Below are 17,238 nucleotides of genomic sequence, written 5' to 3'. Positions count from 1 at the left end.
TAAATAAAATAATATCTTAATAGTTTCTTATTATATCATATCAAATACAATAATGATTTATATTTATCAAATTTTATCATATATAATAATAATAATAATAATTTATACTCAATAATCTTCGTATTGTTATAATAATTTTTTATTTTTTATAATAAAATATTACATAAACCAAACACTCTCAATATCATCATGTTAAACCTTAAAGAGCATGGACTCTTCAAGATTTTCGATGGAAAATATAACCATGTTCATATATTCATCAGTTTTCTCTTATTAATCAATTAAGAACATGGTCTTCCAATCAAATAGAAAAAACCTGAAATGGTAGATAAGAGTCTATAATCAATCATATATCAATGAATCGCAGTATATGCAACATTGTAAAGGCTAGTCAGGCAGGAGAGGTAATCTGTCCACAGTATAGAGAGAGCCATTCAAGTCGCTTCCTGAGCCGATAAAGTCATCAGAGCAGAAATCTAGATCAGCTGTTTCATCACCAGTTTTGGGTTCATCCAGCTTCGACTGAAATGGCAAAATACGGAGACGTTCCTGTGGCTCTTTACTGACTCGCTTGAATTGTAATTGGTACTTCCGGATGAGGTCCATTTGAAGGGACAAAATGTAGGATGGCCTTGGCAGTAACTCCACAGCTTGCCCCTTCGGAATTACAACCTGCTCAATGGCTATTCTTGCCTCCTGTATGATGAAATGAAATTAATTGTAAGATAGGCATACCCATTCACCGAATTACACTTTTTACCAAATAAGATAAACGATGATCCTAGAGTTATCAAAACTGATAAAGTTTGATCATCCCCAAGTGGAGACCTCGGGTTGAGAAAGGGAGCTGCCATGATTGGTGAAATGCCGACTTATATATACAGTAGTTGTAGGTTTAATCATTATGTCATGGGAGTTACTTGTCTGACCAAACCGGATAAGGTTCCCCGGTTACCCAAAAAAATAAAAAAGATAAATGATCCAAACATGTCAGAAATTAAACATTTTCTTCTGCAAAAAAAAAAAAAGAAAATCATATTTTGGACTCCTATATTTATCTACCAATTGAACGAAAAATCCTTGTTACCTCAAGGGCATCAATCTTCTCTGAAAGGTTAATCTTGTCTTCTGATCCATGATCCTTTAATCCGTTAGCATGATCATCTACTAGTGCCTGTATGGCCTTGGTTATCTGCACCAATGAGCTTGTCTACAGAAAATAAAAAGGTTAATAAACACAATGGTGACAAGAAGCTACTACTAATGGCGATGGACTAAATTTCCAGAAAACCTTCGTTACATAAATGGGTATATGGAGATTTTTGGCAGCTGCTTGAATGTGGGAATTCTTCTTGAGCTTAGACTGCAAAGCAAGTAATGCATCTGCTTCACCGATATTATCAGTTAGTCGAACTGTAGAATCCATTTTCAACTGTTTAATTCCTTGCATTATGCTTGCCTCCAGAATCTACAATAACTGCACATTCTGTAAGTTTTATACAACCAAAAGTTTCTCGTTATGCATTCATACGAAAGAGCTGATGAGGCAAATATATGATACTAAAGAAAAAATGGAGGGGACATGGGGCTTTGATCATATATGCAGATTAACTTCATAAGAACATTGATTATCAATTTGAAACTGTAAGTTACGATTTTTTACCCCATAGACAAACAGGCGAAGTGGAAATCCATCTTCCAAAGAATCTTCTTCAACGTTTTGATGAAACTCAGACATGAAATCATTATGGCCTGTTATTTCTTCTGTCATCTCTAGATCGTCTTCGTCTATTATCACATCTTTCTGGTCAGAGGATGTGACACTGAATGTTTCCTTCAACACAGTGTCTGTTGACCCATCACAGCGCATCCTGCGAATTTCAACATTTGGGACACGACCTTTGATTGCCAATGGAAGAGCAATAACAAGCCAAACAGGAAAAAAAAAATTGGGATTATCACCATTTTATCAAACAATCAAATGGTCATAATTATGAAATATGATATAGCAATTATTTTCTTGTTATTGAAAAAAGGAATATACACCTGAGAGAATGGCATCAACTGTCGCTTCAAGGCTACGATGAACTCGCAACTCAGTCTTAGAAATTATCTCCACAGCACAAGTGAATGTTGAAGGCCCTCTCCTCTCCAGCACTGTTTTCTGGACACCTCTTCGGCTTGCTTCTTCATCACCTAGTGTTACACTCTGAAATTAATGTAATTGACCAGAATTGATGTCATTTTCTGAAAAATAATTAATAAGTGACAGAGTAGTTACGAAAAATGAAATTCAAAACAAAAACACACACACACAGTAAAGCTGTCACAGAAATGGTCTCAAGTAAGACAGGAAGGGACTGCCAAACTGAAAGAAGATTAACTAAATAATATAGCAGAATTTAGAAAAAGAATAATCAGAATGATAATAACGGAAGTATCATTAAACTAAGCATCTCATCCTAGATGTTACAAACAAAAAAGAGATATTAGAACTATCTAACGCAACTAAAAGTAAGCATTCTCTATGAATGGCCACAAAGGACGTATTGCTAATAGCAGACATGGAAACAATGAAATATGTGAGCCATATCAAACATACATGAATATCAATGTCACAGTGGAAACCCTTATTCTAACTGAAACTTCAAAATTACTTTAAATTATGAGAAACAGGTTAGCTTCCAATTCCTCTCGTACTTAAAGACCTAAGACCTCTTGCAACATGGAGTAGGCATTTCTTTTTTGTTCTCTTTGTTATTTTTTTATTTTTCTTTTTTGCCCTTTCTTGAACCCTATGAAAATGAAAACTTCTATGTTTTATTCACAGTGGAAAAGATCTGACAGTGGGATTTTCCAATTCTCAAAGGATTCACTCACAACTTGTGATTCACAAATGATCCTAATTTTTTTTAACTTCTTTGTCTACTGAGGTTTATGTTCTTTAAATCTTCATGGTGATAAAGTTGCAAAGGATAAAGAATGCAACAGTACCCCCATCCATCTTCAGAATGTAGACATAGTCAACATTTAAATGGTATAGAACACACACATTTCCATTTTGGCATATGATACAATTTCATCTGATAACCAGAAGCCAACACACAATTTGGCAACAACAAATGGACTTGTTTCTTTGTTGTGAGATTGTTGCAACTAAGAATATATAATATCTAAACACTAGTTGAACAAACTAGAGGGTGTGTGGAATCAATAAAACAAACAAACACACTCAAATCAATATAAACAGTAAAAACAAAAAAAGCACGCGGTTTTCTCTAGTTCACCCAAAACAAGGTTACATCTAACAAAATCAATGTTATTCTGATATCTCATCACCTCCCTTGTTACAATGGATGTATTTGTTAATGGGTTGTTATATCACTCATACAAGAGAATAATATGTTTAATGCTAGAATTTTTATTCATAAGAGAAACCCTATTAAAATTCTACTAGAATTTTTATTTCTAAGAGAAATCCTAAATGGTTGTTTATGGGTTAAACCCAAACCACTTATGGGCCTTGGGGCAATGCCCCCTACCACTCTGCCTGCTCACAGGGGAGCAAGGCCCATGCCCGTTCACCGGCCAATGGGACCCCTGTGTGTCACATCTTATAAACGAAATGGTTATTAATTTCAACACTAGTACCCATCTAAAAGTCCTTATTAATCAGCCACTAAATAAATCTTAAAGCTTTAATTACATGCTAAAATGATAAACCAACTATACATAGTTGAAATTAATAGATCACCTGCACTCCTCCAACAAGTATCTCCAATGAAGGATTCATTATCAAATTCTCTATTGTTATTCCATGAGCAGTGGCAACTAGTTGAATTCCACGTTGTGCAATTGTGCTTGCTGCCATTGCTTCAAGCTTTGTGCCAATTTCATCAATCACAATGACTTGTGGCATATGATTTTCCACTGCTTCAATCAATACCTAAAAGGTCCAAAGCAATAAATATGAGTCCTTGATAAATGTTTTTGCTTACATGATTAAATAAAATATGCAATTTTAAATGAAACAAAAGAATGAGGATGACATTGTTTGTTATGTAGCACTTTACTTTATTGAGTGGGTATCCATATATTCATTCAAATAACAAAAAGATATTAAAATACTGTCTATTTAGTCTACTACAATTATAAATACATTCAATAGACTTCCCAATCAAACAAAAATCAACCTATCTTCAGTGTCCATCTTCACAATAATTATTTGAAATGTTCCATTATCTAACCATATAGTTCTGGTCCATACCTTATGTTGCATATCAGAGTTAGGGACTTGCATCCGACGAGCATTACCTATTCCTGCATGAGGTATATCGCCATCCCCACCAATCTCATTGGAGGTGTCAACAATCATGACACGTTTCTTGAAATCATTTGCAAGCATCCGAGCTATTTCCCTGCAAATATTGAACTTTAAGGCTATCCTGAAACCAGCCTGATGCTTATTCATGACAATGTGGTCATCTTATAAGTTAATAACTTGTTTCAGGTGATCTCAAGAATTTATAGATGCTGGGGTTTTAAAATTTAAAACTTAGCAAGGACTTTTGAATGGTATGATTTGAAAAATTACATTTCCTAACTTGCACTAAATTCACCCAATCTTATGTTTTATGCATTACATAATGTGCCATAATACATTTACAGAGACATTGCAACAGATTAGACCATTGCGATGAATTTTAAAACACTTAATACTACTAACAGAACTAGGAATTATCAAGAATTTTTAACCATGAATAAATTACTAAATTATGATATCCGGATGTTTTCTCATTTCTGCAGATTGTGAGCCAAATTAGCACTCATTACCAAGGGTGGGAAGTAGGTTCAGGCAAAAATTTCCAGCTCCTATAAAATGTTCATCAGGGATATAAAGCTGTTGAACCAGAAACATTTAACCCAGACATATCTTGTTTAGTAAAGAATGACAGAAGAATTCATAGGCTTCCACTGAGAGGAAATGTGATAACCTGATAATTTAAAGGTAATATTCAAATGGTTAACTGAAATCAATAAAAAGAGAACAAAAATAAACAAATAAATGCAGACAGTTACTCATGCAAGCTTAACAAACATATCAAAAATTGAAGTGACTAACCTGATAATCGTGGTTTTTCCCACTCCTGGAGGACCAATTATCAACAAAGAAGCTCCATCTTGAACAAGGTCTTGCAGTAACTTAGTGCTCCCTGATACTGCACGACCAACTCGGCAAGTTAGACCAATAATTGCCCCCTTTCGATTCCTGATAGCACTAATGCGATGTAATGTTCGGCTGATACCAGCTCGATTGTCAATGGCAAAATCACCAACCTGCAATGTGCAGCTTTGGTCACTTAGAAGTATGCATTTCTTCATTATAATTCATCAACAGAATAGATATTATATTCATGAGAAAAATGCAACAGTTGCAACTCGAGTAAATCTCAAGCAAACATAATGAATACTAATGAAGGAATCAAAGAGCATTTTATCCTCAACATTTTACACTCATGCTGGACAGATCTGAACTATTTTTTTTAGGCTTCCTCTTTCCTTTGTTTATCAACCTTATACACCTTCAAATTCCTAACACTAACCGATTGAAGTTTGTTTTATTTCAGTTTTTGGCCCCACTGTTAAACCAAACACCAAACAAAATGAATTATACTACACAGAGAGGAAGAATTCTAACTTTATATCCCAAATAAGCTTCCATGTCAATTAGGATACAGAGGTCGGATAAAAAGTCGGAATATTTACTTTGTAACTGGAGAATTGCTCGCCATAAATTACTAGGAAAAGCTAGCAGCAATTACTCTTGCATATCTTATAACTTTGTATTACTAGAATCTCTCACCCTTAACACAATCAATCATTTCCATCATGCAATGACCAAAAGAAACAAAATCCCAAGATACAAAAATCCATTCATAGACTTCGAACTTTAATCAAACACTTGCGAGGCAAAATTTCACCTGAGATGTAGCATGTTCAAGGTCCTGGACAGTGATTGGGCAATCCGACAGAAAGAAGTCTCCAGATGGAAATCTAGCCAAAGGTTTTCGACCCAAATCCATAACCACTTCAATTAACTGATAAAGCTCCGGGTGCTCACTAACCCTTCTTCGCATTTCTTCCGGCAAAAGCGCCAAGAGGCGGCCCAATTCCATCTCAAAATCATCGTTCACCAAGGAAGTAACTGCCCCATTCGAACACAAAAATTTTGAAACTTTTGCTCGATACCCATAATCTTTTTCGAAGAAAAAACCTGGGTTTCGACAGAAATGAAGAGATGTAAAACGGGTTATGGGTTTTTGTTGAAAGAGCCAAGCTTGATCCTTGTATTGGCTAGTTAAAGGAGGTGTATGGCGAAACAGAGAAAAACAGAGCATCTCTGCATCTGGTTTGTGTTGGCGGGAAATTGCGTGAGTTTTATGGGAAATTTATTGAATTTTTGCTCTGGTTATATGTAAGCGAAGCTGTTTAAGCTGATTTATGAATTGATTTTTTAAAAATTTGGGAAGAAAAAGGTGCTTTGGGAGAATTCTACTGGTGCAGAGATTATCAGCCAGACTTTTTATGATGTGGATAATTCTGTTCATGTGCTTAATTTGCAAATTACAATTAAATAAAATTATTTATACACAATTTTAAATATATCATCAAATATATAAATTTTATATAATTATATAATTTTAAATTAAAAATAAAATAATATTTAATCACATAATAATATATTATACCTATATTCAATTATATAATTATAAAAATTGGTTTTATATATATTTTATCATCACCATTTTAATATATATAAATTTTTGTCATAAGATAAATTAAAATTAAAAATTAAAATTATATATATAATAATTGAGGGTGCAAAGTACTATACTTTAATGACCCATATGTATTGATATAAGTTGTCTGCAACGGAGCTAGTCTTTCCACTTACATTCTAATTTTGAGCTTAATTAATAAAAACGTGAATTATTTCTGTTTTTATATAATTAGTGTTTTAAACACATTATTCTAAATTTTTAAATTCAAAACATGTTAAACACATATTTGATATGTTTTTCATATTAAACACATATTTTTATCGTTTTATAAATTTTTTCTCTTTTTACAAATTTTTAAAGTACAAAAATATATATTATATTTTCAATTAATTACCGTAATATCATAATTATATAAAACAAAAAACTCATTTTTTTGTTATCGAAATTTGTAACGCATACTTTATATTTTCAATGATACTATAAATGTATTTTATGGATTTCCTATACATGATTAATTTTATAAACTTAAATATCAACAAATTATAATATTTTGATGATGATTTGATAAAAAAATTCGTGAAATGATAATTTAAAATATGTTTAATAGTTAATTAAATATTTTATATTTAATAAAAAAATTCATGAATGATAATTTTTATTAAATTTTGATTATATATTATGTTATATCAGATTTAATAGATAATTTAATATTTTTATTTAAACTGTTATATTGATTTTTACCAAAAGATTTATAAAAAGTGTTAAAATTATTATTGATATTATCGTTTTTTAGAAACGTATGATTAGGGTCGGATTCGAGTTGAGTCGAGCTCGAGTTCGGCTCGGTTCACATATAGTTGAGCTCAAGCTCGTGAAAGTCAAGTTTAAACTAGGCTCAAATTCAGTTTGACTCGTTTTTCGTTATTAAAACGACGTCGTTTTAATACATATTGGTCAAAACGATGTTGTTTTGTATCAAAATTTTTAATTAAAAAATTTGAAGAATAGCTCGAGCTTGACTAGGGCCGACTCGTTTCGAGCCCGTCTAAGCGAAGCTCGAGCTCGAATTGACTCGGTTCGAATCCAACCCTACGTATGATTAATGATTTATCGAATTAAATCTATATATAAATGTTTTGTATATTTTTTATATCTGAATTTTATTATATTTTTTATAAATGTATTTTAACTATTTATCTATATTATATCTGTATAGTTTTCGTATCATTAATTCTCATTTCTAGATTTACTAACTAAGATTTTGAGAGTTTATGTTGTAAGTGTTTTGACAACTTATGAATTTTGTGGTTACGTTTGGTCACATTTTTTCTCGTGGACATTTGTATATTCGATTTTTGTGTGAACATTTTTACTTCTTTTCTTCATTTTGTGCAAGTGTAATGACTAATTTACTTATTTTTCAGTTAAATACACCCTATGCATAATGATCAGACTCATTATTAATATATCGAATAAGTCAAAATTTTATAAATATAATAGAGATTTAAATTCGAACTTTTTACCTAAAAGTTTTAATGTTTTACAAATTTTATTGTCCCACGAGTCAATAATAGACAATGTTTTTAAAACTGAACAGGTGATCAAACTGGTTGTCTCACTAGTTTATAGTTCGATCGATTTAACCGAAGAATAATAAAATAATAAAAAATAATTAAAATTTAAAAAAATGTAAAAGTCAAACTCAATCAAAATCGATTTTTGATCGATTTATCCAATTAAATCTAGTTTTTGACCTGATTTAGCCAAATCAATAATAAAACCGCTTTTTTATATTAACAAGATCAGACTTATAGTCGATTTTTGATTCAATCAGTTAAATTGATCGATTCAATCTAATTTTTAAATCATTGATAATAGTGCGATTTTAAATTGAAAATTATTTTTAAAAAGTTATATCTGCAATTACTCAATACAACTTATGAAAAAATAAGAGTTAACAAATCTAATAGAACACTATAATTTAAAAAAAAATTAAGTTTAAATCTCTGTATTTAATTATTTAAAAAAAAATTAATGATCTTCTGACCGGAATTTAATTCCCTTCCTGGCTCAAATTATTATTCACTGCACTGCTCTCTTTCCATCTAAAATATCTGCATTCAACTGGATCATGGGCCTAACCCAATAACTTGTTTTCATGTATCAGAACCCATTTTACTCAACTGTACACGTCATCATGTGACATAGAGGTGCCAACAAAAATATTCAATAATTGAATCGATCAATTTTTTTATAAAAACCAAACTTAAAAATTAGTTAATTATATAACTAGATCATATATCGGTTTAAGAATATATAAAAACTAATTTTTTAATTTAATTACCAGTTTATTAATTTTTTTAAAATTAATTAATTAAATTGAATTGGTTTTAAAAAATTAATAAAACGTTGAACGTATTTTCAAAAAAAAATGAAAAAACATTATAAAATAGGATAATCTTTTGAAATTCAATTCAAAATTAGTTAACCACAAATTTAGTTTAGTTAATTAGTATTTTTGTTTAGTTCAAAATTAGTTAATTTTTAAATCGGTTTGGTTACGGTTTATGATTTCCTTCAAACTAAAAATTCAGTTTAGTTTAAAAAATTATCAAACCAGATTGGTTTTTTGAACATCCTTAGTGTGACAATGCACTTGTAAGGCTAACATTTCTATAATTAGAATAATTTCTTACCTTAAAGTAAGTTGGATTGCCTTTTCGGAGCTAAATCAATTATACTAAACAGGTAAATTTCAAATCTAATAATTGTCTCCACAACAACTACACCAAATAAAATCAAAAGTCTAATTTTGATGTAACAACAATGAGTCTTGAATCTAAACCCTCTATTATAACGGATTTATATCTTTTACTATTTAAACGAACCCTTTGGGCCTTGCTTAAGTAATTTGATGGAGGGAACCCAGTAGCTATCTCAGTCTTCCCAGAAAAGCTCTCTTACCTCCCAAGGGACAGATTCCCCAGTCATTTTCAGGCTTCGATTTTTCAACAAAATGCACAAAAACCCTATTCCAAGTTCAAACCTGGTCTTATAGATTACGTTTATAACAAGTTTTGTTGTTATAAATGTGATATTTCATGTCTGAAAAAATCTGTTCTAACAAGAAGACCCCATTATTTAAGTTGATAAGATTTTTCCCAGTTGTCAAAATCGTGAGTAATGCAGGCCGACCAATGCAATTTAGTGATGTCGAACTTGCTCCATGGGATAAGGTGAGTCATATGATAATATATTATTATTTATATTTAAATTTATGTTTATTATTTATGTATTAATAAATTTATATATATTTATTTTAAATATATAAATAGATATACACTTATATATGTTATCATATAATTGAATAATTTTAAAATAAAGATAAATCATATTTAATCATATGATAATATATACAAAATATTACTTTTTGTGTACGCAGTATAACTCATAATATTATATATGTATAACATAGGTATGATGTATTAATCGAATATATGTAACATAGACATTCCTGTATTGGTTAACATAGAGAAAAAGAAATTTATATATTTATCTCACATATCATAATTTACATGTTATATATGTACATGAACCATGCTAGTCGAATTGCATATCAAAAAGGCCAAAGGATTATTTTTCACCTAAAGTATCTTCTAATTTCAAGCGCTCATCCATTAACTTTAAAAATCTCATTTACTCACTCATAAACGGTTAAAATTAACAAAACCCAAGTCCCTTAAAAATTTATCTCTTTTCCCCCCTTAAACCCTAAAAACTAATCATTTTTCCTATAGGCTAAGTTTTAAAAAATGGCATTTCCACTTAGGGTTTAGTTTTCAATCCTCAGTGTCATCACCAATGACGAAGATTCTTCGATGCATCACCATGCTCTGACAGTCTCTCTCCCTTCCTCTTGAATGTTGCCCTATACAGATCTGGTATGAAAAGACGAAGAGCTTCATCGAAAGACAAAACTCTTCATCTTTCCAAACTAGATCTGTGTCGATCAACGTTTCAGAGAAAGGGAGAAAGACCATTAGAGCACGGTGATGCGTCAAAGAATTTTTGTTGCAGATAATGGCATCGAGAATTGAAAATTAAACCCTAAGGAGGGAATGTCATTTTTTAAAACTTGATCTAAGTGATAAACTTTTAGTTTTTAGGATTTTGAGGTGAAAGGAGATTAAATTTTAATTTATTTTTAATATTATCGATGAAATAACAATTTTACCTTTGAAACTAATAGACTTAACTCTTCATAGGTGAGCGTTTGAAATTTTCATAGTTAAGAGATGAAAACTTAAAATTAGAGGATACTTTGGGTGGGAATAAGTCCTTTGGCCTATCAAAAACCAAATTTTTTGTATCGTATATCAGCGTCAGATGATGCGTCTTTTATAAAATAATATAATAAAATAATAAAAATTATAATTGACACGTTTTTATTTTAAAAAATTTCAAATACACCTCTAAAAATTTAAATTTTTTCATACATAGTTTTACTACATCTTTATTTTTTTAAAAAAATATATCGATTCATATTTAAAATATATATTGTATCAATTCAATACGTCTTATGATACGTATCATTTTTTACTTATATTATATTATATCGTAAGATATATATCGTGTATCGTAAAACCTTTGTACCCATGATATGATGTGAACCTATATGTTCAACAGTTAACAGTCAGTGTACATTATTTCCAAGATGTACGTGTACAGGACATGTACGATACGAAGAACCAACAACATAATGGAATGTGAATGATATTAAATACTTCTGAGCAGAGGAAATTATGCATGCATGTGCTACCGTGAATTCCAGGTTGTGAGGGTGGGGCATGTATTATCAATGTCAAAGGACAGAAGAGAAAAGGAAATATTGTTAGTTGGCTAAAACTGAGCGTGAAGAGCTGCGAACTTTTCACTCTCATTTTAAAATGATAGATTGTGATTGGATACTTTGACTATTTATTTATTCCCTCATTTTAAAATAATTTAATCGGATGTTATTTTATAGGGTTGTATGAATACGTTTATTTAATTTATTTATATATATAGTATTGCTCGACCTTAATTAGTAAATACTGAAACGAGAAAAAAAATAATATAAAAATTATACAGGTATAATACAATAAATGATGAAAAATATTTTTATAAAAAAATGATTGTAAATTCAAATATAGAAAATATAAGGAATATATCTATACAAGTTTAATACTGCACATCATTAAAAATATTTTTAAAAAAATATGGTAATATTAACTATAATTTTAATATTTTTCATAGATTTTATAGTTAATAATTCAAATATAAATTACTTAATTAACTATTAAATCTAATATAATATAATATATAATTAAAATTCATTCATAACTAAAAATTATAGGGAGAGGTTAGAGATTTGGATGACAAAAAATTTGGTTTTTTATTTTATATAGTTATAACAATATGATATTTAATTAAAAATACAAGGGATATTCTCATATTTTAAAAAAATTCATAAAAAGGGGAAAACGTGAAAAAGAATGAAAATATGTATTTAATATGATAAATATATAAAATATTTCTTTAATATATTTTAAATTAAAAAATTTAAAAGGATGTGTTTCAAATAACAAATAAACATAAATAATTTTCGTTTTTACCAACTAGACACTCCATGAGAAACAACCACTTTGGTTGGAGTAATCTATTCTTCTTAAACCAGTTTATTCCCCGCATGCATCATCCACTTTCTATTATTTTCTTGTCAACTGATTCATAGAAAATTTTCTGTGTATATTGTCTGTGTTTCTCTGAAGTAAATTCGATATATCTCATTGGTTAACACATTTTCAGAAATTGATCTTCGTATGGTGACATCAATAAACAAAGGATCCAAATTAGGGGAAAAAAAACACGAATATCAACATTTGAGAATTTTTGTTTTTTTGTAGTTTATACGTTTGTTTTAGATAATATTTTATTATAAAAATATAATAAAATTTTAATTTTATCATATTTTTAGTTAAATGTGATTTTTCACTTTTACTCTTAACAGTGAATTTTACTAAAAGATGGATATTGGGTTTCTAAAAATTAATACGCGAGAATTTGTCTTTTCACTAACCCTTAGGTGGAAAATAATCTATTATCGCTGATATTAACATTGATCTAACACAAAAATTCCATATACTCGACAAAGACAAATTAACTTTAATCCCTATGCGACCTTTGATTCTAATTAATAAAAATTATTTTGATAATTTATTTTTTATTATTTACTTTATCTTATTTAGTTTGTCAGTAATAAAATATTAAAATAATAATTTATTATCAATAGTGATATGATAGATAATATAAATAGTAATTTGATTATCACATTCACCTTAAGAACTAAAAGATTATTAAGGTAGTCTTGATTTTATTATAATTACATTTTTATTTATTAATTTTTTAAGACAAAAATAACCTCATTTTCAATTAATATAATAAATAACATAAAAAATATTTTAAAATAATTATACCAAATAGCACTTAAATAAAATAATATATTAGTATTTTTTTATTATCTCTAACCAAACACAATAATTATTTATATCTAATAATCTTTAAAATAATATATCTCTAAGGTAAATTTTTAATTTTAGTAATAAAATATTCACCGTACCAAAAACCCCTCCTAAAAGCATTATCATATTTTTTATTATGAGCTTGTGTATGAACAGGATCAGTAGTCTTTGAAAAATTACAATAGGACACCTATGAAAAACTCCAATTTTTAAAGAAAAAATAGGCCCAAAAAGTTAAAAACACGAAATAAAACTACACATATAAACAAATCTTATTAACTTATTTACATAGACTAAGATAGAAGTTCGTAATTAGGTGATATAATTGTTTACTTATTTTCTCATATTAAAATCCTGCAATCACATACTATCACATCAGACTATATAAATAAGTTTATATAATTTATTTATACATGTGAAATTGAAAAATCGGATAAAGTGGATGCTCCATTTGCACGCTACGCAAACTGTTCAATAATTCAATTCCAATCGACAAAGACTGCTTTCATTGCTCCATCACCATCGCCATCATTCAAAGGCGTGAATTTTCAGTCACAAAGTTGTGGCCAAAGCCAAACAGCTGGCTAGCTTTCTCGAGAAAATTCTAACTTCAACGAGAAAAGAAAACCACGTTTGAAAGGGAATCCTACCAAAGCTATGTTTTGTATGTTCACTAATTTGCTCCAACAATCTGTCTTCTTAGATAATGACTTCCCTAATCAATCAGTAAAGAAAGAGTTGTACAAGTTTTTAATGCTTTATCTGTTTTGCATGCATATAAAACAAATACAGATTTTTCCAATTCCCTGTAAACCACAATTTGAATCCTAGCTGCATCTTTTTCTTCCAACAAAGGCACATGTAAGACTATGCGTATTTCGATTTAAACAGTAAAATTGAATCGATTATTTAAAAATTATAGTTTGGATATTAAAATAATTTAATTTAGGTTAAAAATTTTTAAACCGTTTTATTCAATTTAAATTAGAATTTGAATCATTTTTAAACAGAACCAAATAATAAATTATATATTTTTAAAATAAATATATATAAGTATATTTTGACAGAATTTTTTAATAAATAATTAAGTGTATAATTTATTTTTTATATTTATTTAATCTTTTTTTTACATATATATTATATATATTTTATATTTATTTTACATGTTTATATTATATTCTCAAAAATTATAATTCAATTAATTTTTATTAAATAATATATATTTAAAAATAAATAATTTTAATTGATTTGAACCATAATTTAAATTCAATCAAATTATATTTTTTTGATGTTGTTGTTAAATAATATATATTTACTGTCTTGCTCAGGTTACGAAAATAAAAAATGTCAACTTCATCTTTTGAAATTTGCAGCGTGCCTTTTTTAATTTTAATTTTAATTTTTTATATTTACAGCTGCAGTACATATATACTCAAAAGAAAAAAAAAGTGAAATTTAAGTAGCGAAAATTCAGAAATCAGAAGGGTGGCCAATAATTTGTAGTGGGCCCGAGGCTCACATGGTCGGGAACCCAGAAGTTAGACATCTAATACCACCTATGGCCCATCGCACGTAATCAATGCCCACGTGGCATCAACAGCCCCATGTCCTTTCATTACGCAGCTAATACAGAGCAAATCTTATTCGTCAATCAGAATGATTCGATCGAAGAGATAAAGATAATAAATTTTTTCTCTTTTTTTAAACAAAGATAATTTATCTTTATACAATAAATTGATAATAAATTTAATGATAAAATAATAATTTTATTTTTATTTCTAACAAAAATTAATTTATGAATAAATATTTAAATTCGTAAAATATAGTAGGTGTGTTTTTAACTTGGGTGAGAAATAGTCCTTTGGCCTTTTTGAATAAACTCGACGGATGTTAGGCCGCTGAGAACGAGTTTACATAGGTCTACTCAATCATCAAATATTTTTCCAATTATGTATATATATTGGCTTGTGGAGAACTATTGATCTATCTTTGTCTTTGTCTTTGTCTTTGTCTCATGAGTGCTTAGGTTCGAAACCAAAGTTTAGATAAAGAAGAAAGCTGGCAAAGCTGATGAGAGAGTAGAGAATTATTTAAAAATACAAAATTCATTTTAGTCAATTTAGAGGCAATGGGATTTTTATTCTTGTTCCCATCTTGTTTTTACGAGTTTATCCTACCTTTGCTTATTTTGAGAAACAATAAACATATGAATACACACTTTCGTATATACATTAATGATATATTATCATATGATTTGATGATTTTAATTGTATACTTAAAATTATATCTATATAAAGTTGCTCATTAAGAATTTTTCATCCCATACAGGATGGGATAGGACGAGAACTCAAATTTCAAGCAACAATTATGATCTCTAATAATATTAAAGATATATTCAAAGTGAATGTCAAGAGATGATTGTCTAAAGCTTAAAAAATAAATGGTAAAATATTATGTGCTCCCAATTGTGATGAGTTTGATTTTGTAAGGTTAGTTGTTCGAGCTGGACCGTCACATCGGGATTAAACCAACCACATCAATTAGAACAAATCTTAAGTTTAGTGACTGATCTCATAACTAATTAAATCAAGAGTTTGATCTGATATGTCATCAGAAGAGACTTAAACTCATACTCTCTTATATATAAAATCTCTTCTTTTATCGAATATGATAAATCTTGTATTTAAAGATCGATTTGAACTCATATTTTTTTATCGAATAGGATAAATCTTGTATTTAATGATAGACTCTTTTATATATATATATATAATAATAATTTTTCAATCTTAAACACTACAAAGATTGAGATTCCATTTTTATTCCTAATATTAAAATTGCAATAGAGGAAGAGACTTATATAAATAATTTATTTTTTGTCCTTCCAATAAGGCATACTTTATTATCAATAATTAAGAATTTTAATTATGTGTAATGAACATCCAAAAAACCATACATTATTATTATTATTATAATTTAAAAAATAATTATAATGAAAAGCAACCTTATTATAAATAAACCTAGTTATGGTACATCTTAGATTTATTTAATTTTAAATACAAATCATTATAAAAATAATAGAGATCGTACAACATTAAAAATATAATTAAATTAATTAATTTATAATATAATGTCATCATGTAATCAAAGAGGTTGGATTTACATAAATTAATTATAATAAATCAAGCTTACTAATATCAATTACACCACCGACCCAAGTCTTCTTTCCTGTTTTTATTATGAGTCTGTCAGAGTATTTTAAGATTTAAGATTTGGGATTATCTTTCTTGTTGGGAAGAAAGCCGACAACTTAGACCGAAACCAAATTCCACTATGTGATAGCAAATATTAAAAATAATAACATACATTGACATCAAAGAATAAAAAAAGTATAATGGATATTAATACGGTTAAACTCAAATCGAATCAGTTTGAACTCAAATTTAAGTTTAATTTGAATAAATCTGAAACGAGCAAGCCTTATGAGAGTTCGATTGAGCTTGAGTTATTTGTCAAATTTTTTAATTAAAAATTTTGATACAAAACGATGTTATTTTAACTAATATATATTAAAACGACGTCGATTTAATAACGAAAAATGATTGAAATTGAATTTGAATGGAGTTCAAGTTTGACTTTCACGAGCTCGGGCTCAATTATAAATAAACCGAGTCAAACTGGAGCTCAAGCGAGCTCGATCTCGATTCAATTCGAATCTAACCTTAGATATTAATATTACAATTTAATATGAAAAATAAAAAAAGTTAACAAGTTATTTGAGAAATGAAACATGATTTCCACTATTGAGAATAAAGATCAATGAGTTTTCTATGAACAATTCAAATTTCAAAATTGTTCGATAATGAAATTGAAAAAAAATATAAATCTCCGACATCTAC

The 17,238-nt window shown here is 28.7% G+C and overlaps 1 protein-coding gene across 2 annotated transcripts; it reads right to left on the bottom strand.

Annotated features, from left to right (window-relative positions):
• Nucleotides 1-223: 223 nt before the first annotated feature.
• On the bottom strand, nt 224-6,593 carry LOC123206178 (protein SEEDLING PLASTID DEVELOPMENT 1-like). 2 transcript variants are annotated; one of them, XM_044623317.1, is made up of 9 exons: nt 5,982-6,593; nt 5,123-5,337; nt 4,268-4,418; nt 3,755-3,946; nt 2,047-2,209; nt 1,664-1,899; nt 1,301-1,468; nt 1,088-1,210; nt 224-696 (listed from the first exon to the last, which is right to left on the bottom strand). In XM_044623317.1, exons 1-9 carry the CDS (start codon nt 6,396-6,398, stop codon nt 388-390), a joined length of 1,974 nt encoding a protein of 657 aa, XP_044479252.1. In that variant the 5' UTR covers nt 6,399-6,593; the 3' UTR covers nt 224-387. The 2 variants fall into 2 exon arrangements, with proteins under 2 accessions (XP_044479252.1, XP_044479251.1); XM_044623316.1 differs by having other exon boundaries at nt 1,292-1,468; nt 5,982-6,592.
• Between the last annotated feature and the right edge of the window lie 10,645 nt (nt 6,594-17,238).

Source organism: Mangifera indica, unplaced genomic scaffold (genome assembly GCF_011075055.1).
Source record: "Mangifera indica cultivar Alphonso unplaced genomic scaffold, CATAS_Mindica_2.1 Un_0026, whole genome shotgun sequence".
NCBI lineage: Eukaryota > Viridiplantae > Streptophyta > Magnoliopsida > Sapindales > Anacardiaceae > Mangifera > Mangifera indica.
This window is presented reverse-complemented; position numbering and strand designations above follow the sequence as displayed.

What these genes read in the sequence shown, in the direction of transcription:
- LOC123206178 (XM_044623316.1), bottom strand. Translation starts at nt 6,398, where the DNA reads ATGCTCTGTTTTTCTCTGTTTCGCCATACACCTCCTTTAACTAGCCAA. An exon ending in ACTCTGATATGCAACATAAG is followed by an intron (nt 3,947 to 4,267) that starts GTATGGACCAGA and finishes TGGACCTTTTAG; the next exon opens with GTATTGATTGAAGCAGTGGA. An exon ending in TTCGCCTGTTTGTCTATGGG is followed by an intron (nt 1,469 to 1,663) that starts GTAAAAAATCGT and finishes CAGTTATTGTAG; the next exon opens with ATTCTGGAGGCAAGCATAAT.